This window comes from Blennius ocellaris (genome assembly GCF_963422515.1).
Source record: "Blennius ocellaris genome assembly, chromosome: 7".
Lineage (NCBI taxonomy): Eukaryota > Metazoa > Chordata > Actinopteri > Blenniiformes > Blenniidae > Blennius > Blennius ocellaris.
The window spans coordinates 5,799,084-5,818,912 of NC_137656.1; the positions used below are offsets into that span (position 1 = coordinate 5,799,084).

At 40.3% G+C, this 19,829-nt stretch overlaps 1 protein-coding gene across 1 annotated transcript; it reads left to right on the forward strand.

Annotated features, from left to right (window-relative positions):
- Nucleotides 1–1,041: 1,041 nt before the first annotated feature.
- Nucleotides 1,042–11,923, forward strand: ppef2a (protein phosphatase with EF-hand domain 2a; the record flags this gene model as incomplete). Its single annotated transcript, XM_080499539.1, has 16 exons — nt 1,042–1,093; nt 2,373–2,500; nt 2,581–2,635; nt 2,718–2,893; nt 3,349–3,463; nt 3,705–3,751; nt 4,159–4,325; nt 4,438–4,474; nt 5,319–5,468; nt 5,549–5,893; nt 8,327–8,512; nt 8,689–8,831; nt 9,053–9,159; nt 9,900–10,069; nt 10,401–10,488; nt 11,670–11,923. 16 exons carry the CDS (start codon nt 1,042–1,044, stop codon nt 11,921–11,923), a joined length of 2,220 nt encoding a protein of 739 aa, XP_080355665.1.
- Between the last annotated feature and the right edge of the window lie 7,906 nt (nt 11,924–19,829).

Here is a 19,829-nt window from a genome sequence, read left to right on the forward strand (position 1 = left end):
GCCATTCAGTCACGTACAGTGACCGGTCCGATGGACATCCTGCAGTTTCTGGCCTGATCGTGGTGCGATGGAGGAGGATGCAACACAGCAAATGGCTTTTTGAATACTTACTGAAACTGCAAGCTGACAGCCGAGTAACCTGGGAAGACGTGCTGAAGAAGCTGACCACGTAAGTGAAGAGCTCCTTAAGAGAGCCGGAGAAGCTTGTTTACATATGTTTCCTATTTTTTTCACAATCTGGATGAAATCTAAAGAAAGTCTTACCAAAGTTTTGGTTAAAAAAAAAGAAAAGAAAAAGAAAATTAAAACTAAAACTGTTTCATGATAGATGCCTGTAAAGACGTGAGGCTTTTTGTGTTTTCGTGAGTTGTTCTGACCCAGTTTTAGAACTTGCAATTTACTTAATGTCACTTAAATCATCCATATTTTTTAGAATATAAATCAAACTGATGGCTGTTAATCTTCATGTAATTCAAATGATAAATTGGGGTTTATTCCAAATCATAAACACTCAATTCTGCCTCGTCTCTTTCTCTCTGTAAATTTGCTAAAATCTGTGGGACATTAGGTCCACTTCCTTTATTTTACATGTTGCTTTATATAAGACTTCCTAGAATTCAGATCTAAACAGTCCTGGGCTGCAGGATTGAGGCCAATCAACGGTCAGGAGCGAAACAGGAGATAATGAGATTAAAAGGGCACAAAGTTTAGCATCCTCACATCCCTACAGCTGCCGTATCTCCTCTGTGGTTTCCTGAGCCCTTTGACCCCCATCGGCTCTCTGGAGCACATTGATGTGGCTGCATCTCCGCATCCTAGAAATTGAAATGGTCAATATGGGGAAAAGGGATTTCCCCCAAGGAGATCAATAAAGTTTTAAAAATTGTGCTCACGTATGCCTGAAGTCACCCAGGTATTATGTGCAACACCGACTGTGAAGCTTAACATAGTTCTAAATTGTTGAGGACCTTTAAACAGACACATATTGGACAACTTGTTGATGAATGCCTGCGTACATGTGATGTTGTGACAGGAACAGTCATGGGATGTGGCGTCACGAAGTCCGACCAGTTCCACAAGCAGTCTGGAAAAGGTAAAGCTGCTTCAAACGGATAATACAAACTATAACCACCTCATACCATGAACCATCTCAGTTTGTTTATATCCTGTATCTGTATTATCTTTCATTGTATTCATGCTCCTGTGATCCTTTTCTTTTTGTCTTTCCGCACTGCTGCATGTAGCTGTCACAAGTAAGAAACATCTGTCACATCTTTCTTGGAGTTGTTGATATCTGGCAAATGTTGGACATAAATTCTCTTTTCACATATCTGGATCAGATTTAGTGGTTAAAAATAAGCTACTGAGCAGATTATAAAACAAAGGAGTGTATGTTTTCCACCTGCTTTTGTCTATATTGTCAAATTGAAATCGAAAAGCCTCAACCTTGCCAGTTGTTATTTATAGTTTTGAAAGCAGATTAAAACATTGTACTTTGATGAAGTCTGTGGTTTGTGAGTTGTGTGTTCTGAACTTTGTGATGGGTTAGGGTTTAAGTGATTCAAAAGAAGACACTGATGATATTTAATCTAAAAGTAGGAACTGTCTTTAGGTTACTGTTAGTTAATATCAGATCTCTATATACAAGTGATGAATTTAAGCCATTCAGATTCTTGAAATTCGTAAAGAAACGTAAAGAAAGTCCCTCGTAAAGGGACTTTGTGTATCTAAAAATTGACGTGAGCCTGTTACAATTTTTTGTCAGACTATACAACGTGGTACAAGAGAAGGTTTTTTTTATGCGTTTAACAAATTTAGCAGCCACTGCAGGTTCTTCTTTGTTGAGAAATGTGAGCTGAATAATTTCCAGTTACTACTAAATTCTTCATATTAGCAATTGCAAATGGGAATTTGACAGCCACAAAATGTTTTCCAGTCTTCTTCACTATTTACTAAGATAAATATTGTGATGCCAATAATAATATATCGAAACCTATACGAATAAGTGTGCTACTTTTATAAAATAAAACCACCATTCGTACATCTTTTGTTACATTTTTGATCAACTACAAACATCTGTAGAAGAGGGTTTGCTTTTACTTGGCTTAAATTAGTATATTTGTCATGTGTTTCATTCAATGCACGGCCGACAACCTTTCATTCAGAAGCAATGTGATATTAGAGAGTGTGTGAACAGGTTCCAGTGGACACATGACCATCAAAGTTTAGCACCTCAAAGGTCAAACACTCATTCCGGGGTCAAATATTTGAATGTTATTGCTTCCTATTGTGTGTATTTCCATGAAAACAATCTTGTCCTTTTCAGCCGAGAGAAAGATGTGAATTTTAATGTTATGTTTGTCTCTTTTCAGCCATGAGAGCTGCCGTCCTCATCCAGCGATGGTACCGTCAGTACGTCGCCCGCACAGAGATGAGGCGCAGATACACATGGAACATCTTCCAGTCCATCGAGTATTCCGGAGAACAGGCGCAGATAAAGGTGACACACCGCCTCATGTGGCTGTATTGGACATTTGTTCACAGATTCACTCAAGACCTTCACTTCTTCTCTCCGTGCAGCTTTATAATTTCCTCGGGTACCTAATGGATAATTTCACCCCGACATGCAATGAACGTAAGATCTCTCTCCGTACGTCGTGGTAAGTTTCCTCCATTTGTCATGTTGAAAGTTAAGAGGATATCTTTGGCCCTCGCAGGAAATTTAATATCGCACATCTTCCGAGAGAACGAGGTTTGCCGGGATGCAGAGTGGGAGCGGTACTTCTGCTACCAGAACATCGAGGTTCCTGAGATTTATTCCGGACCTCATCTCACCTTCCCTCTGACTGTGGCGCAAGCTGTTGGCCTGGTCGAGGCCTTCAGGAACAAGAAAGTAAGATAGATTGTGTTTATGTTCCATTTTTATGTGTAATTACACCACTAAAGGAGAACATTCGTGCTCACAAGAGGACACAGTAACAAGTGAGGACCCACTTAATGTCCAGAAAAACATTGTTACATGTATGTAACCCATCATGTCGACTCATGCTTTGAAGTCAGCTTAATTGATATATATATATATGTTGATTATACATTTGCATATTTGAAATTAATGCTGGTTTGGTTGTAAAACGTTGCAAAATGTTGGAAATGTCCTGCTGTCCGGCTGACCATCCAGTTTGTGATGATGAATATCTAAGAGCTTGTTGATGTCTTTTGTATAAATGGGATTTTGATGCAGCACTGACAAACGTCTGTCCAACGAGCTTGAGTAAACCATGAAACGCGGCTGCTTGATTGAATCTCTGCGTCTGAGGCCCTCTTGCTGACAAGTCTCTCTCCCAGTAGCAGCTGCACTCGCGCTACGTCCTCCAGCTCCTCCTGGAGACGTGGAAACTGCTCCGCATGTTGCCAAACATCAGCCGCATCTCCACCTGCCACAGCAAGGAAATCACGATCTGTGGTGAGATGAAAGCAAGACAAGATTTCTGACACCGATTATAATGTTTTTTGATAGATGCATATAGTAGAGACTTGAGAGATGGTGGGATTTTATAAGTAAAAGAAAGTTAAAATCAGCCTTTTTGAGTCATCTATTAAGCCCCAAAATAGATGTGTCTTTCTCTATTACAGACATGTTGACAGCCGCTTAATGTTTTGTTCTTTGGAACATTCAACTCAGTCAGTGTATGTATGTTTTTCAGGGGATTTGCACGGACAGCTTGAAGACCTTCTTCTGATTTTCTACAAGGTCAGAGCCTCTAAACATAGATTGAGCTCGAGGTTAATGTCCAGTGTGTATTGCCTTATTTAATTTCATATTAAAGCTTTTAAATTCTCAGTAGTGTCATGACACAGCTTTTAGGGATGCTCCAACTACAAGCTATCATAATCAATTGCAAAGATGATTTCTACTGTTAAACAATAGCTTTTAATAAACTTTGTTTCCACTTAATTAATTTGGTGTGTGAATCTAAATATATTATATTCATCTTGAAATGATAGCAGTTACAGTCCGAATGGTCTGAAATTAAATAAATGCCAGTAAAGCTTGAATTAATGTCAGCAGATGTGGTTTTTCTACTTTGTGTTCCTCTTCACATTTAGAGTTCAAATTGTGCCCTTAACTACTTGATTTTGCTGCTCTGTGCCTCTCAGAATGGCATGCCGTCTTTAGAGAAACCCTACGTGTTCAATGGGGACTTTGTGGACCGAGGCAGAGACTCCATCGAGATCCTCCTCATCCTCTTTTCTTTCCTGCTCGTCTACCCGAGTGAAGTCCACCTTAACCGAGGAAACCACGAGGACCACATCGTCAACTTGAGGTGGATAGAATAAAAAAGCTACTTGAAAGATCGTTAAACCAGTCATCTTATTTGATCTCTGAACAGGTTCATAAAGTTGAGTTTCTAACCTGTGTTTCTCTGGTGGGTCTAGATACGGCTTCACCAAGGAGGTGTTGACTAAATACAAAGTAAGTGCGGCAGCCTGACACACTGCCACAGTGTCCTCCCATCCACAGGTTGCCGTGAGTGTCTCGCTTCTGCTTAATGTGTCCTGATCCCTGCTATCTTTAAAACTGCAAATCAAAATAACTGCTGTCACCTTTGGCAGTCCCAGGAAAGCTCAATTATAGGCCCCCGCCCGACGCACGCAAACGCGGTGCTTCTCCCAGCTAAGAGGATTTGAGGTCATTAAACCAGATGGCTGCAGGACATCTGGCCTCTGATGAGTGAGACAGGTTGAGCTGGTCCCTCAGAGGAAACCTCTGACGTGCCAAATGGTTCAATTGTGTACTCGTGTCCCACTTTTCTGAACGAGACGGGGCTGGAATTCTTGCGTCACTGACGGTGCAGCGTTTTGGACGTAAACCAATTCCTCTTGAATGGGATTCAAATCATAACCTCAAGAGACAATTCAAGCGTGAATTAGAATAATTGAGGTGTGGTCATATATTTTTTATTCTCCTGATTTCATATTTAGTGTTGGATGTGTTAAATATGCAGATGAAAAATTTTAATATTCTGAATTCAGCTCTAAAAACACAATTATTAAAAAATAGTAAAAAAAATAATGAAAGGTAAATAACACAACAAAAATATAAAAAGTAAAAATATAAAACTTTTAAAATTAAGCAGATAAAAAGGTTTATTTTGGTATGAAAGTAGCAGATCACAGCAGGAGAACTCAGATATTTCATTGAATGATTTCACTTTCATTGGGTGATCTTTACACATCATCTAAGAAAAGATTAATGCTCTTTAACACCTTTGATAGCAGACAGTCGACCTGTCCTTCATGTCTGCGTTTCACTGCAGATGCACGGTAAACGTATCCTGAAGCTGCTGCAGAAGATCTTCAGCTGGTTGCCATTGGCGACAGTGATCGACCAGAAAGTGCTGGTCCTGCACGGAGGGATCTCGGACACCACGGACCTCGGCCTTCTCACCAGGCTGGACAGACACAACGTGAGGAGCCAGCATGTGGTCAGCTGCTTGAACCGGGACTGTGGCAGTCTGTAACCAAATCTGCCCTCCTCTCCCTTCAGTACATCTCAGCACTCAGGCCTCCAAGGAGGAGACATCACAGCTCGGCGGGGACGTCCCTCGACTCGGACATGGAGGAGGACATCTGGTCCACCAACAAGATGTTCCAGAGACGGCCGTCCCTCACGTTCCCCAAGCCCATGGGAACGAAGGACTGCTTCCACAACCGCTCGCTGCAGGACTTCTCTGATCGCATCAAAGCCAATATGGAGGAGATGGAGACCCGCAGGAGACAGTCGGTCGTCAATGCTCCCGTCTGCACTGCAGACAAAGACAAAGACAAAGACACTCTGTCCACGTCCACTGACTCTATCAGAAGTGACCCCGTCAAAGACGAGTGGAAGCAGGTGAGGAAGCAACCACACAGAAATGATTCATGACACTTTTTATCCATGTTTCAAAACAGACAGACAGAAATGATACACCCGAGCTTACATTCTCACAGAGGCTTTAGATAATATACTGAGATAAACATCTAAAATAGATAAAGGTTCATTTTAAGGAAATGGTTGTCATGTTTGCGTTAAACCACACATCGATCCTACATTTCATATACATTGAAGTTGTTTGTCAAGCTACATGTTTCTTATTCATATCAGTAGCTTTATTCATGTATTCTGCTTGTTGGGTTATCTGATAATTTATCAACAGAAGTTCTGAGAATCTCTTTTCAGAGTTTTTTGAAGGCGTTAAATATGAGAAACTGTTGCGACTCTAGAAAGATGTTTATAAGATGGAAGGATGCATAGTGATGCTACCGTCCTGTACATGTGAACCTGGTGTGTAATCGTCCCCTTGTGTTTGTGATGGATTGAAAATGACTAAAAATATCTGAAAATCAAAATGAATAAATATGAAGCTACCTACCCAGACAATTTAACAATCAAGGACTCCTGTTATGACTGCTTGTATTGCGTGTGCGTCGGTCTTTAGACCTGATGTGATACGATTTAGATTTTTCGAACACGTACTCCATGAACACCACGGAACGTTTCATTTATTTTCAGAATAATAGAGTTATTTAAAAGCTTCACATGTGGCTCTGGATGGAGAATTGTGTTTAAGGTTAAGTCCTGCATTTCTAAAGAATTAACTTATGAAGCAACAAAAATTTATATATTTCTATATATTTTATATTTATTCCAAAATTTTGGAATGGACTTGAATAGAGAAAGCAATATCCTTCTTTATATGTGTTGTCTATTTGTTTGCTGTGAGCCGTCACAGGATTCCGTCTGAGGATGTGATGTGGTGTCGTGACTTTTGTCATGGAGAGAAGGATATTTTTAGTAAGCGGTCAGGTCAGTTCAGTTCAGACTTTATTTATAAATACACTTTATTTATCCTACGGGACCTCAGCACGACAAACACTTTGTCTGTAATCAAACCTCAAGTTCAAGGAGGTGCTGTTGATGTCGTGCCAATACGCAAGGCTGGAAATACTGTAATCCACAGCACCATTAATCTCTCAGATTGGGAGTCGCCAAATAAAACGTTAAAAGTTATTTCTGGCTCTCATATGTTGCGTTTGTTCAAGCAAACTTAGAAATTAAAATATGTCACATTGTGTACTGAAAAACATTCAGTTATCTTAATATCATCTGTCAAAGTGAAAGAGAATTTTACCAAACTGTTTAAAACACATTTTTATTTCATGTAAATGTTCAACGTGAGACATTAACAGAAAAAGTTCAACTCATGTAAACACTGTCTTCAAGGTGGCTTTTGGAGTTTCTGAGCAGATTTTCTGTTTGATTTGCTGCTTCACTGATCTTCCCCTCTCCTCCTGAGTTGGTTATAATGCATCTAAAAACCACAACAAAGCAACAACAATCTCTCTGTTAGTCCATTTCACTGAGTACAATGTAGGAATGAAACATTTATTTAGTTTGTTCTTTGAGTCATATATAGCCTGTAGGAATTCTGGAGTGGGCAGCCACTAAAATGTATGTTTGGTTTATTATTAATATAACCCTGCTATGGATTCATAAATTTGAAATGAATGATCTCGGGTTGACAATATAATGTCACATGAAGCAAACTCCTGGGATATCAGCTTCTCCTGTAAGGGAACAATAATAATCCAATTTCTCTGCTGTCATGACAACTGGAGAGACAACAGGTTGCCTCAGACTATTTCCTTCTCTGTGTCCTTTCTGGTTGATTCTTTTCTACTTTTCCAGTGTCCACGCCGCTAGTTTTACCATGAGGCCGTACATGCGCCGCTGTGTCAGAGCCCTCCAAAACAACTTCAGTGCCTTTCACCCCAGTCTGTCAGAAGCAGACTCCATGAGAACCTGCCGTCTACAAGTGGGGTTTGTGCTCACAACCTAGCACTCTGCAGCCTGACTGGCATTGACAAGAGAATGAAAAAAAGAGAGCCATTTGATTATTGCTGAGGCGTTCAGTCTGACTGTAAAAGTCACCTGATTAGATTTTGGTATTGAAAGTTCTAAATCACTTTCTGAAGCATGTTTATGTGGCCTTCACTCAATGATTCACTAATTGTGACAAAGTTTCATGCGAATGTCCGTCAACAGACAAGAGATCATTCACCAAAGACAATATCAGCACATGGCTCTCGTGTCATTTCCCCAAGTCTTTATGATGTTGCATGAAACTTTTACAGTCATTTGTTCCAGGATTAATCATTAAAGTATTTGATATAGCAGATGCTGATATCATGACTGGAATAACAGGATAGTTTATCAACCAGAATGTTTGTTTGTTTTTTTCTTAATAAATGAAATCCCCCTGCTCTGGTTGTCTTGTGGTACCAGGTCCTGGACCTACTGTGGAGCGACCCGATGATCCAAGACGGCTGCGTACCCAACGAGGTGCGAGGCGGAGGCTGTTACTGGGGCCCCGACGTCACCGAGGACTTCCTGAACCGACACAACCTGCAGCTCCTCATCCGCTCCCACGAGTGCAAACAGGACGGCTATGAGTTCTGCCACAACCGAAAGGTCAGCTCAGACTGCGAGGCGCTTGACAGTCCCGCTGTCCGCTGCCTCGGCTCGGTGCTTCATCGCCTCAATGTAGTTTGGATTGCTAGATTTGCCTGAAAACTCACAGGGTGTTCCTCTATTTAGCATCACTGTGATCCTCCTCCTCCTCCTCTCTTTTCTTTGGTTTCCTTCAGGTCCTCACTCTGTTTTCTGCTTCCAATTACTACGATGTGGGAAGCAACAGGGGAGCTTATGTGAAGCTGGGTCCAGACCTCATGCCTTATATGATTCAGTACCAGGCCAGCAACATGACCAGAGAGCTCACTGTGAGACAGAGGTACAAGAAACTACAAGAAAGTTTGTGTGAATCATTAAAATCACCCTTCTATATACATTTATACAGCCATCCATCATCCCTCTGTCATATTTTTTTTATCTGTCCGTTCATCCATGTCCATGTTTGTATGTACAAATATATTGGATAGATGGATGGATGTCCAATGCAGGGATTGACGCGCCTGTTTCCCTCACCGTTTAAGTTGCCGTCTCCTCTTGCAGTGTCGGGCGGACCGAGCGCTCAGCCCTTAAAGTCCTGCGGGAGCAGCTGTTTGCACACAAGTCCGATCTCATCTGTGCCTTCAAAAGTTTCGACAAAGACAACACAGGTGATTGTGGCGTCAGTTTCACTCTTGTCCTGCATGGATCAAGTGCTGCTTTATTTTGTGTCTTTATTCCCATTGTGTGTTTTCATTTTTTTCATATAGACGGGTCAGGAGAGAAATATGAGCTCAAACCTTTGTATCTTTTGTGGTACAGGATTATCCCTGTACAGAATAGGAGAAAAAAAAAAGTTCACCAGAAGTTCAGCCAAGAACATTTTGTAGTTTCGCAGAAACTTCAGCTTGATGTATTGAGACACAAAGGCCTGTTTGTCAGGGATACTGTTCAAGAAAGAAAGACGGGGAACTGGCTGTTTTCACAAGTGTCAGCATTAAGACATTCAAGAGGGAGAATATTAAGTAAAAATGTATAGTAGTAAGTTAATGCAGCCCAGCTTAACATAATTGGTAGTTGTGGGTCAGATGGTTCAGTGCCTTTTGAATTGAGGGTTGGTGGTTCAATCCCGATGCTGGCCTTTTTAGTGCACTTTGCATGGCAGCTCCATGGCCATTGGTTGTTTGAACTTTAACAACGAACCTTTCTGATTCTGTCAAACAAAACTGAACATCATGGTGAATTTGAACGCTGAAATGAAGGCTGAGCTTTTGAACTACATCAGAGAAGAAACTCCATATTTTATAAAAAAAAAACCAACGTCACATGAAGGCACATAACAGGCGTATATTTAAAATATGTGCTGGCCTGCGGTTCCCTTCTTTTTAATATTGTGAAATTCCCTTGTTAGGCCACGTGTCTCTGAGTGATTGGGCCTCTGTGGTGGAGAGCGTGATGCACCTGGACCTGCCCTGGAGGATGCTCCGCTGTCAGCTGGTCACCTGCAAGATCATCGACGGCATGATCGACTACCAGGAGTGGTTCAGCGAGCTCGCCATCAAAGGACATAAAGACACAGACGTAAGGACGCTGACGCTCCTGAATCTGAAATGTTCAGCTCATATTAAAATCCAGCGGCAGGATATTTATATTAAAGAGTTTAATCCAGACAGATAGAACAAGAATGCCAACAAATTTCAGAAGAAGATATTTAAAATTCAAAACTAACATGCCTCACCCTCAACGCCACATTATCTGTTATTACGACAGATTTATATCATGGTTTTGGAGCACTGCGGCCGTTCTCTTATAGGGATTTTTTTTTAATGTATTTATCACTTCGCTGTCTGTATGTTTGTGTAATATTGAATTATTTAAAACCATCTCTCACTCTGCGTTTCTCTCCTTGCAGCACATCGATCAGAGTCTGCTGGAGACCTTGTACCGCCATCGCTCCACTCTGGAAACCATCTTCAGGATCGTCGACACTGACAACTCAGGTAATTCATCAGTACATTGTGAGATATGTAGATTTCCTTTCACGTCAGCTTTTTTACACTTTTAATGATAAGCTTTTTGGAAAAAATCTACTACACCTTATATTATATTAATTGTTTACTATCAAGGATCTAAAATACATTGAAATTTTGCAAATTAAGAAAATAAAGACACAGAACGGTTATTTACTTTAGATTTAAGTATATTTGTATTGTTTAGTGACAGAGAAATTAAAGCCCTCGAATATTTTCACAATTTGCCTTACACTCTCAGTAGTACCAGTGGTACTATCATACCACTTTGCAGTATTTTGTTTAATTCTGCAGGCAGATTTAAGTTCTAGATACCCAACTTCTCCTTCATCTATCATCTCACTTAAATAGAGATCATCATGTCGTACATATTGACCTCCTCTGTCTCCCTCTAAAGATCTGAATCTTTGTTAAAGTCCTCACAAGCACTTCATGTTGAACACACGCAAAACTAATATTTAAACTATTGAATTGGGTTCCATAATTTCAAATTTGAAAGTTGAAACTGTCACAGGAACTAAACATGTATTTGTTTGTATATTTGTTTTGGAAAAAAAAAGTTAAGTTACCACTACTTAATTCTTTTGTTTTGAGAGTTTATATCAACAATGTCTAGAAGGGACAAAAAAGTATGAACCTAAATGAAACAGAAACAGTGAAGCAATGTTTGATCTGGAAAAAAAGAAATTCCCTTTTAATTCACAATTTTCTGAAGATCTGGGGGCTGTTAGCAAAAGTGTTGATGCACCAGAACAAATCTACAAAGAAATGTAATGATAATGTTTGAAATTTGAAAGTGTGGTGCTTTTCTAGTGATGCTGGCAGGAAACAGCTGCATCAGGATGAGATAAATCCAAAACAGAAAAGATGTGTGTCATAAATGTCGGTTGGGTGGGTCGGGGCATAAGCTGCGTCGGCTCTCTATGAGGTGTCGCCTCTGATAATCCGCTGGTCACGTGTGGAAGATGCCAGGATAACAGGTCACGATCTCCTGAAGCTGGATGCCGATTAGCCCACTGATCTACCGGCGGCCTTCGTGCCGACCCCTGAACACACGCCCATGCAGTGACTCGCTTTATCATCCTGCTTCTGAGAATTTGATCCCCTCTCCGCATCCGTGCATGTCTGACCTGTAATCTCCTCTGCCTCAGGCTTCATCACCATGGAGGACTTCCGGCAGACCTGGAAGCTGCTGAGTGTTTACCTCAAGATGGAGATCACGGACGAGGCCATCTCCGACCTGGCCGTCGCCATCGACAGCAACCACGACGGCAGCATCGACATCGACGAGTTCATGGAGGCGTTCCGGCTCACGGACAAGAAGAGCCGGCTGGAGCGAGGCCGCAGCATGTTCATGGGTACGGCGTCTGACCTCACCAAGCTGGAGGGAGACCCCAACATTTGACCAAGCGACGACGGAAAACAAAACTCCACACTGGGCAGCAGAGGGCGGGGGATGGAGGAGGAGGAGGGGGAGGGGGAGGAGGGGGAGGAGGGAGAGGAGGGGGAGGCAGCCAATGCAAGCTGCTTTGATGACGCACATCGGACGCACACGGGAGATTACGGCGAGGTCAGAGGTCAGGGTATCTGACAACTGATGTTCACTTCAAAATTGACACGTTCCTGGTGACTCCTGTTGATCGGAAGGCTTCATAAATAGACTATTTATTTTTCTATATTAACATTAATAGAGAGTGGAGTTTTTTTGTTTTTTGATGAATTATTGGATGAATTTGGAAAACATTTGATGAAAAGATGTACATGTGATAACTCCAGATGTGTTCATGAATGTAAATAAGATGTAGCAGATCCACTGTTCTGCATCAAGAAGTAGAGACACGAACCGGTTAAAATCTCGAGGCCACAGTGACGCTTCTACAGTGCAGACATTAAAGAGAAGATAAACACCAGAAACCAGAGAAAGTGCACAGAAACACCGACATGGGACATGAAAACCTTGACAGATAAACAAAGTTAAGGCATGTCAGGACATCAAGCTGATATCGAAACACATCGATAAGATGCGACATGATATGAAAACACATAACTCTGATGACAGGACGACACGATCCCACGACCAACGCAAACTGTGAGGGAATCAGACACAAACACTGAGGAAACAAACCTTCAGAGCTGTTTGCACCAGTTAGTCAATCAGTACAAAACACTTACAATAAAACTCGTGTTTCTACAAACATGTCACATTTTTTATGTAGAAAAACTTCACTTGGGATCCTTAAAGCTCCTCTTTCATCGCTTCCCTACAGAAACACTGAACACAACTCCTGGAATACCTGGGAAGCAGCATCTTTGAAGTTTATCATAAATGTTTCAAACAATGTATTCATCCATTCATTTGTCCATCCATCAGTCATCTAACAGGTCGTCTGGTCTTTTTCTGTATCCTGATCATGCTTTGGTGAAAGATTTTAAAGAAGTTTGTATCGGGAGCGGCAGTGGTTTGAGCGACGTGTTGATGTGATGAAGGACACTGGAAGTTGTTGTATTTTTATTATTTGTTCTCTCCTGTGCTGTAGCTGGAGTCGCTCTGACTCGGTGTGCAGGCGTCCTTCTGCTACCCGGTAGCCTTGCATGTTAAACGTGACGTCTGTGGAGCTTCACAGACTCAAAGGAGTATACGTAATAAAAGTGACATGCTGCCCTAATTTACTGCAACTCAGTGTTGCCGGTGCCTTAGCAGTAGGAGCGTTGGATCTGGAGATTTTAGCCGGTGTCGATTTTGTTTTGTATCTGTGCCGCCTGCCAACGTCACCTTGTCCAGAACGGAGAACTCATGACTTTGTTTGTGTGACCTCTTGGATGTATGTTTACCTGCAATTTGTTGCGTCAATGTTTAATTATTGGGGACATATTTTTGTGTGTGTTCATCCTAAGATAACTGAGATCTAACAAAGTGGCGTCCAGTCAAGAAATCAAATGCAAAAAACGTGTATTCTCCATTACCCTAACTTGAATTATTTAAAAGTTTAGATAAATCTGCAAGATTCCGTCCCCACATAATGTTTTGTAATGATGGCTGTGAACTCTTTTTTTGTAAATACTTTGAAATACAGCCACAGCCGTATCCTTGTGTCTCTGTGTGTCTATGAAAATGTCAAACAGGTGTGATATCACATTATCCATCCTTGAATGTCTCTTTTTCTTAGCTGAACCAGCTGACTGACTGTGGATACAGATGCAATTTAGCCTGACATGCATGTTTATAGATTTCAGATACAATCTCACGCAGACACAGGGAGAACATGAAAACCAATCTAAAAGGCTCCTAACATGACTCAAACTGGGATGGAAAGAGGCATTAACCACTACTCCTCCCTCTAGCTCTCCTGAGAGCTTCCTATCAGACATTTTATGCATAACAAAGTCAAAGAAGCACCAGTTTCTTATTAAAAAATATCTACATTTTAACACCCATTATTAAACTTGCTCTAAAATAGTTCATTTAATCTTCATATGTGATATTCAACTATGGCAGTCTTTTCATTTAGAAGTCACTTTCTTTTCTTTATTATTCACCATCTATCCACCCATCTTCTATACTACTTCATTCATATGAATTAGGGTCATGGGAGCTGTAATAAATCCTAGCTTACATGCTGCAGGTCATCGGTCTATCACAAGGCAAAAACACACAGGCACAACTCACATATAGAAAAAACCACTCAAACCACAACATCCTCACTATGTAACAAGGTAGCTAACAACATCACAACTCTGCAGTCCTTTTTTTGTTATAATGTCACTCTAAGCACATAAAAAAAAAACATTAACCATTTTTTGGTCCCACAAGTGAAGTACATCAGCATTAAATAAAGGGAATTAACAGGGGCCAATAACACAGGCACAGGGAAACATGTAAACTCCACACAGTTTGCCTGGAATTGAACTTGGGGATTTGTAACATGAGTCAAGGATCCTGACGAATATACCACTCTGAACACATTCCTCTTCATACTCTATCAATAGCCTGACATCATACAGGTGTTCACTCATGGGCTTATAATTTTCCTGATTGTTGATTATGATTCATTTTCAATGACATAATCACCCAAACTTTTTTTTATCAAAGAAATATTGGTTGAGAATAATGGAAGTAGTTGAGTTGAATATAATTGTTCGTTTAGCGACAAACTAAATCAATAGAGGTTGAAGAATAAATATAGCAGATGGGTGTGCTATAGTAAACCACCAGCAGAGGGCAGCGCTGATTGGTTTAACACGTTTGAGTTTTACAGGACTTTCTGGGATAAATAAATAAATAAATAAATAAATAAATAAATAAATAAATAAATAAATAAATAAATAAATAAATAAATAAATAAATAAATAAATATATTAAAGCAAGACTGGATCTGTTTGCCGTTTTTGACAAGTCGGGATTTAGAAATATTTCACGTTTAAGAGCTTCACTTCTCTCCTGTTTGTTCTGCTCAGACTCCGCAGAAAGCACAAATTCTAATCAGAACCACACTTTGCATGTGGAAACATGTAAGCAATAAGGACTAGTCATACTTATAGGCTTTACTCTGGTTCAAGTTCAGATAGTTGTATTAAAAAAATAGTTGTATTAAAAAAATGTTTTACGAGCAAAAGTATTATAGGCATGATAATCTGGTGGGTTTAAAGTCTTTTGTATGCTTTAGCTAAAAACCAATGTGATAAATACAATGAGGATACATTAAAAAAGTTTAAAATATTAATCTGTAAACATAACAGACAATTGTAAGCAATAAGAACTACCCCCAAAACGTCAAGCTTTCCATAACCATCCATTATAAAGGGGCCTTGAAGGCCAAGATTTTCAAACCCAGTTTAAATTGATGGAATTTAACTTCAAACACAGGAAGTTAATTCATGCCCATTCACTCACTGGTGGGAGAAAACCTGACACATGCACAGGGAGAACATGCAAACCCCCACACTGAAAGGCCCAGGCATCCATCCATCCATCCATCCAAATGATTGTTTTTCATAACTAACCCTGACTCTGTGTCTTGCCTCATATCTTGGGTGTAAATGTTTGATCCTATGACCAGCATTGTGAGTAAAGCCTGTTCAGGAGAACCCCCCCCCCCCCCCCCCCCCCACACACACACACACACACACACCCCCACCGACCCCCCCCCCCGGGGCGTCCTAAATGTTCTGCTGAGGACTGAACTCCAGCCGGCACCATGAAAAGTTGTAGCTACAGCGACATCGAGAAACACGCAGTGCTGCTGTGTTTGCAAATAAAAACATTTCTTCACTTTTTTCACAAACAATCCAGCATGTTTCCCCCTGGAGACACAGACTGGTGCCCCCCCAGGTGCCCCTCCCCACTGCAGGACAAAGAAGGAGGCAGTTAGACCCAGTTTCTCAGAGTATTGTTGGTGGTCTGCAGGTGGTCTTACTGTTGCTGGAGCTCTGCCCTAATGAAGACGTCTCAGTGAAAAGCTCACAGTTGGACGGAGCGCGTGGGGGGAGTGAAATGGCGCTCAGAGGCAGGATCGTTGTGGTATGAACTTTCTGGCTCTATCTCAAAGCCATTTAGAGCTAAAATCACAGAAACGTGTTGCAAACTGCTTGCACATGTCCGCTAATGAATAGTGGAGCTGCAACATAAACGTAAAGATAGCAATATACACTTAGCTCAAATCAAGCAATTTCATGTGAGGAAAAGAAATGATTGATAATTATCAATCCAGGTTACTCGACACGCTTTATTAATTCCCAAATAATCTCTTTGATAATCAAAGTGCGTTGGTGTCTGCACTTTGAGCACCTTTTAGAGATTATAACACACAAAACAAAGCAACTTAGTGTTCTGTCCACCCAATTTAGTCCCTTGAAATCAATAAAAACTTGACAGAATTCAACCCCATCTTGAGATGTCATTGGACAGGATGTGAAAAGTGGACATATCCAGGCAAAATACTTTATTCACCATTTTTAAAGTTATAAAACTGAGAAAAATGGACTTGTGCACAATAATTGACTAAATGCGAACATGTGCTTGTTGGTCTCACGTGGTTGAGACATAAACATGGATTTGATTGCAGGCCACAAGTCTTGTTTTAACAAATTCACTCTCTAATTGGTACATCTCATCCAGACTCTTTGTTTGTACAGCTTTTACAACTTCAGGACACAGCATGTGTCAAACATCTCACCAGGTCACCAGTTCCATCACACGGCAAACCTCTCACAAAACCCAACATGCGGTCACCAGCTTCACCAAACAGTCATTTTAACATTTCATATCAATATGTGCTCAAAGCCCTTAAAAGAAGAACAAATATTTAAAAGAAGTCTAAATATTGAAGGAGGACACATTGGAGACCCTGACACGGCCTCAAGGGCTCCTAACAAACGTATGATGTGAGTTCTGGGAAGAGCACAGACACAGAGGGCTGAGGCCCGAGGCGACCTGGCAGACGAACGAACACAAGGCTGCCGGTGCACACGCAAGTCATGTCCTTGTGGGCCTGTGGATTTATCCCTGTGGCAGACTGAGATGAATGACAGACACGTGTGACCTCCTCCACTTTCTGGAAAAACCTGAACCGACATGTTGAAGTTCAGCCGTGACTTTCAACCAGGTGAGTCAACGTCGGAGGAGAAAGCACAGAGTCATGGCTTGTGACAATGAGTCTTTCAAGGATAAGGGAATAGTCTGCATGAAGAAACTCTTATGTCCCATGTCCTTTAGTTACAAAAATGCAGCATAATTGCAAAACATATTGACACTAAGGTGCGGAATTTGAGTGTAAATAATCACCCTCGAGAACCAAATAAAAGTGGCTGATTAACTAATTAAAGCGTTCTATGCAGAATCACAACAGGTCAATCGGTTGATCATCTCAGCACCGCTTTCTGTTTTCTATAAATCATGTAAATGTGTACATTAAGTAACCAGAGGGTAGCAGTTTTAACTTGTTACTTATCTAAATTCTGAATTTGTGTTTTTTTTTTTTTTTTAAGTGATTTGGCTAATAAAACACAAGTACATGTTATAGGTCGCTGCAAGATAGTGTAAACATGTGCATTGGTATGACTTATGTGGTATGTTGGAATTCGTACCTGTGTTCCCCTGAATTCCTGCATGTTCGTTTGATCCGGGAGAGGCAGAAAGAGAGCGTTCATTTCTTCAATAATGCATTTAATAATCACACAAACAAGAGATTACAAAAATGCATATCAGATTATTCAATGCTACAAAATTCCACATATCAGAGATTACAATATACGAGCTCGGACCGTTCTTCCTTGCAGACCCATGTATCTAGGCTGAGTCTACAGTGAAGAAGGGCCCCGTTGCAACGCGTGGTCCCTATTTATACATTTGCATATGACACCTCAACCTCACATTGGTCAGTTCCTCGTAATGTACGCGTTGCTATGGTGAAGTTGCTATTCCTTTGCCTCTAAAACTGCTTTAACCTGGTTCTTCTCAGAGCTTGACGTTCCGTGGGACCAAAGTGACCTCTGACCTCTTATCTGTTCCAATCTTACCTTGACCATAAAATGTGCAGAGTGGGGCACTTAAGAGACGTCTGCCAGACAACTTGGAGTGTCCCTGAACGTTAATTTATAGCTTTGTTTTTCCCAACTTTAGCAGGGAGAAATCCCAGCTTTGTAGGAAGATAACAATACAATGTGTTCAGTTGTCCCACAGAAATCAAATGTTTAACTTGTATATTCCTTCAGGTACTATCATTTGACAAAATGAGTCAAGTAATAAAACTGATCGGAATTATATGTATTTTACTATTTCTCGGTCAACAAAAAAATCTGATTTAAAGAATCAACTCACAGGATTTCTTAAAATATTACCTACACACTATTGAGCAACATTATGGTATTATATAATATATCACAGTAAACCATACCTGCACTATAAACATAACTTATTGTTAGATCTGTATATTAAAAAATGGTCACGCAGTTACTTGTATAGCTCAATTTTCACAATAAACCATGATTTCAGATCAAAGCCTCAATAAGAAAAGAATAGATTCTAATCAATTTGTAATTGATAGAATGTGGGGGGAAAAAAGTTAAAACAAGGGGATTTTCTTGCAGTGATTATACGTCATTATTAATATAATAATGAGATCTTTGCTTTCAGCTGCTTCTTCTGGGGTCACCACTGGGGGGTCATCAGCCTCCATCACCACTTCTCCTCAAAGTCCTTCAATATGAAATATCAGCTGATGAGTGTTAAGGATGAAAAAAGTTTCATGAATCTGATGTTGCTCATTAGATCTTGACGTTTAAATAATCTGTTTTGAAGCACATGGTGTCAAAGCCACACACACTGATGCTGTGAAGTTTAAAGATATGAGGCATGAGGGCCTTTGTTTGGGTTTTTAATCACTTCAGCAAGCGATTACTTTTTAGCTTTACAGAAAATGTTGAAGTGTAAAAGTATAAAGTCATAGGCCACACTCTCTTTGTGGTTCATGACACACGCTTACTTACAATAAACCTATTTTTAACTGGAAACTCATATTGACTGCATGCCAAGCGCCAACTTTTGGATTCACTTCTGTATTTCTGAAGTAAAAATATATATATATTGTCAAAAGCAGTAACTGCTGTTTTATTTACTCTTTTACAAGTGTGAGTTATAATAAGTGACACCTAAAACATTTATCCTAAATGTGATTGATATTTGGTCAGCATTAGTTTGTTTTTGGAAACTAAAATTCTGAATTGTAAAGTTCTATCTTTTGTCTACTCATTTCCTCATCTGTCCTTTGAGAATATTCCCTGTGCTTTGAGCTTTTAGACGATTACTAAAATATAGATGGAAAATTTAATTCTGAGGGGACTCTTTGAAGGATCTTTGAAGGTCAATCTTCACTTTTTAAAGTCAGAAAAAAGACAAACCGTGATGTGTCAACCCCAAAATTGAGAAAAACTAACCAAAACCAGCCAGATTTCATGATTTATAGCATGATGTCATAGAGTGGATATCTGTGATTGGTTGTAAAATATTGAGATTTAATTCATGACAACTTTTAACACCGCAAGCTAGTATGTACACAAAAAGGTTGGAGAAGATGCCTTTTTGTTAATCGTCATTTGCTTTGTGAATAAATAGCGTTCATGAGAATGAGAGCTTTTCAAAGGAGAAAAACAAATCTGGGTTTATGTCAATAATCAAGACTTTGAGCAGAAGTGTCACGGTTTGCCGCCATTTACTCAAATTACAAAGATTCTGTACAAGCAGCACCAACGTCACAAGTATTATGCGACTGTCAGCAATTTTAATTGTTAGTTTGGAAGAAGTTACCATTTATGGT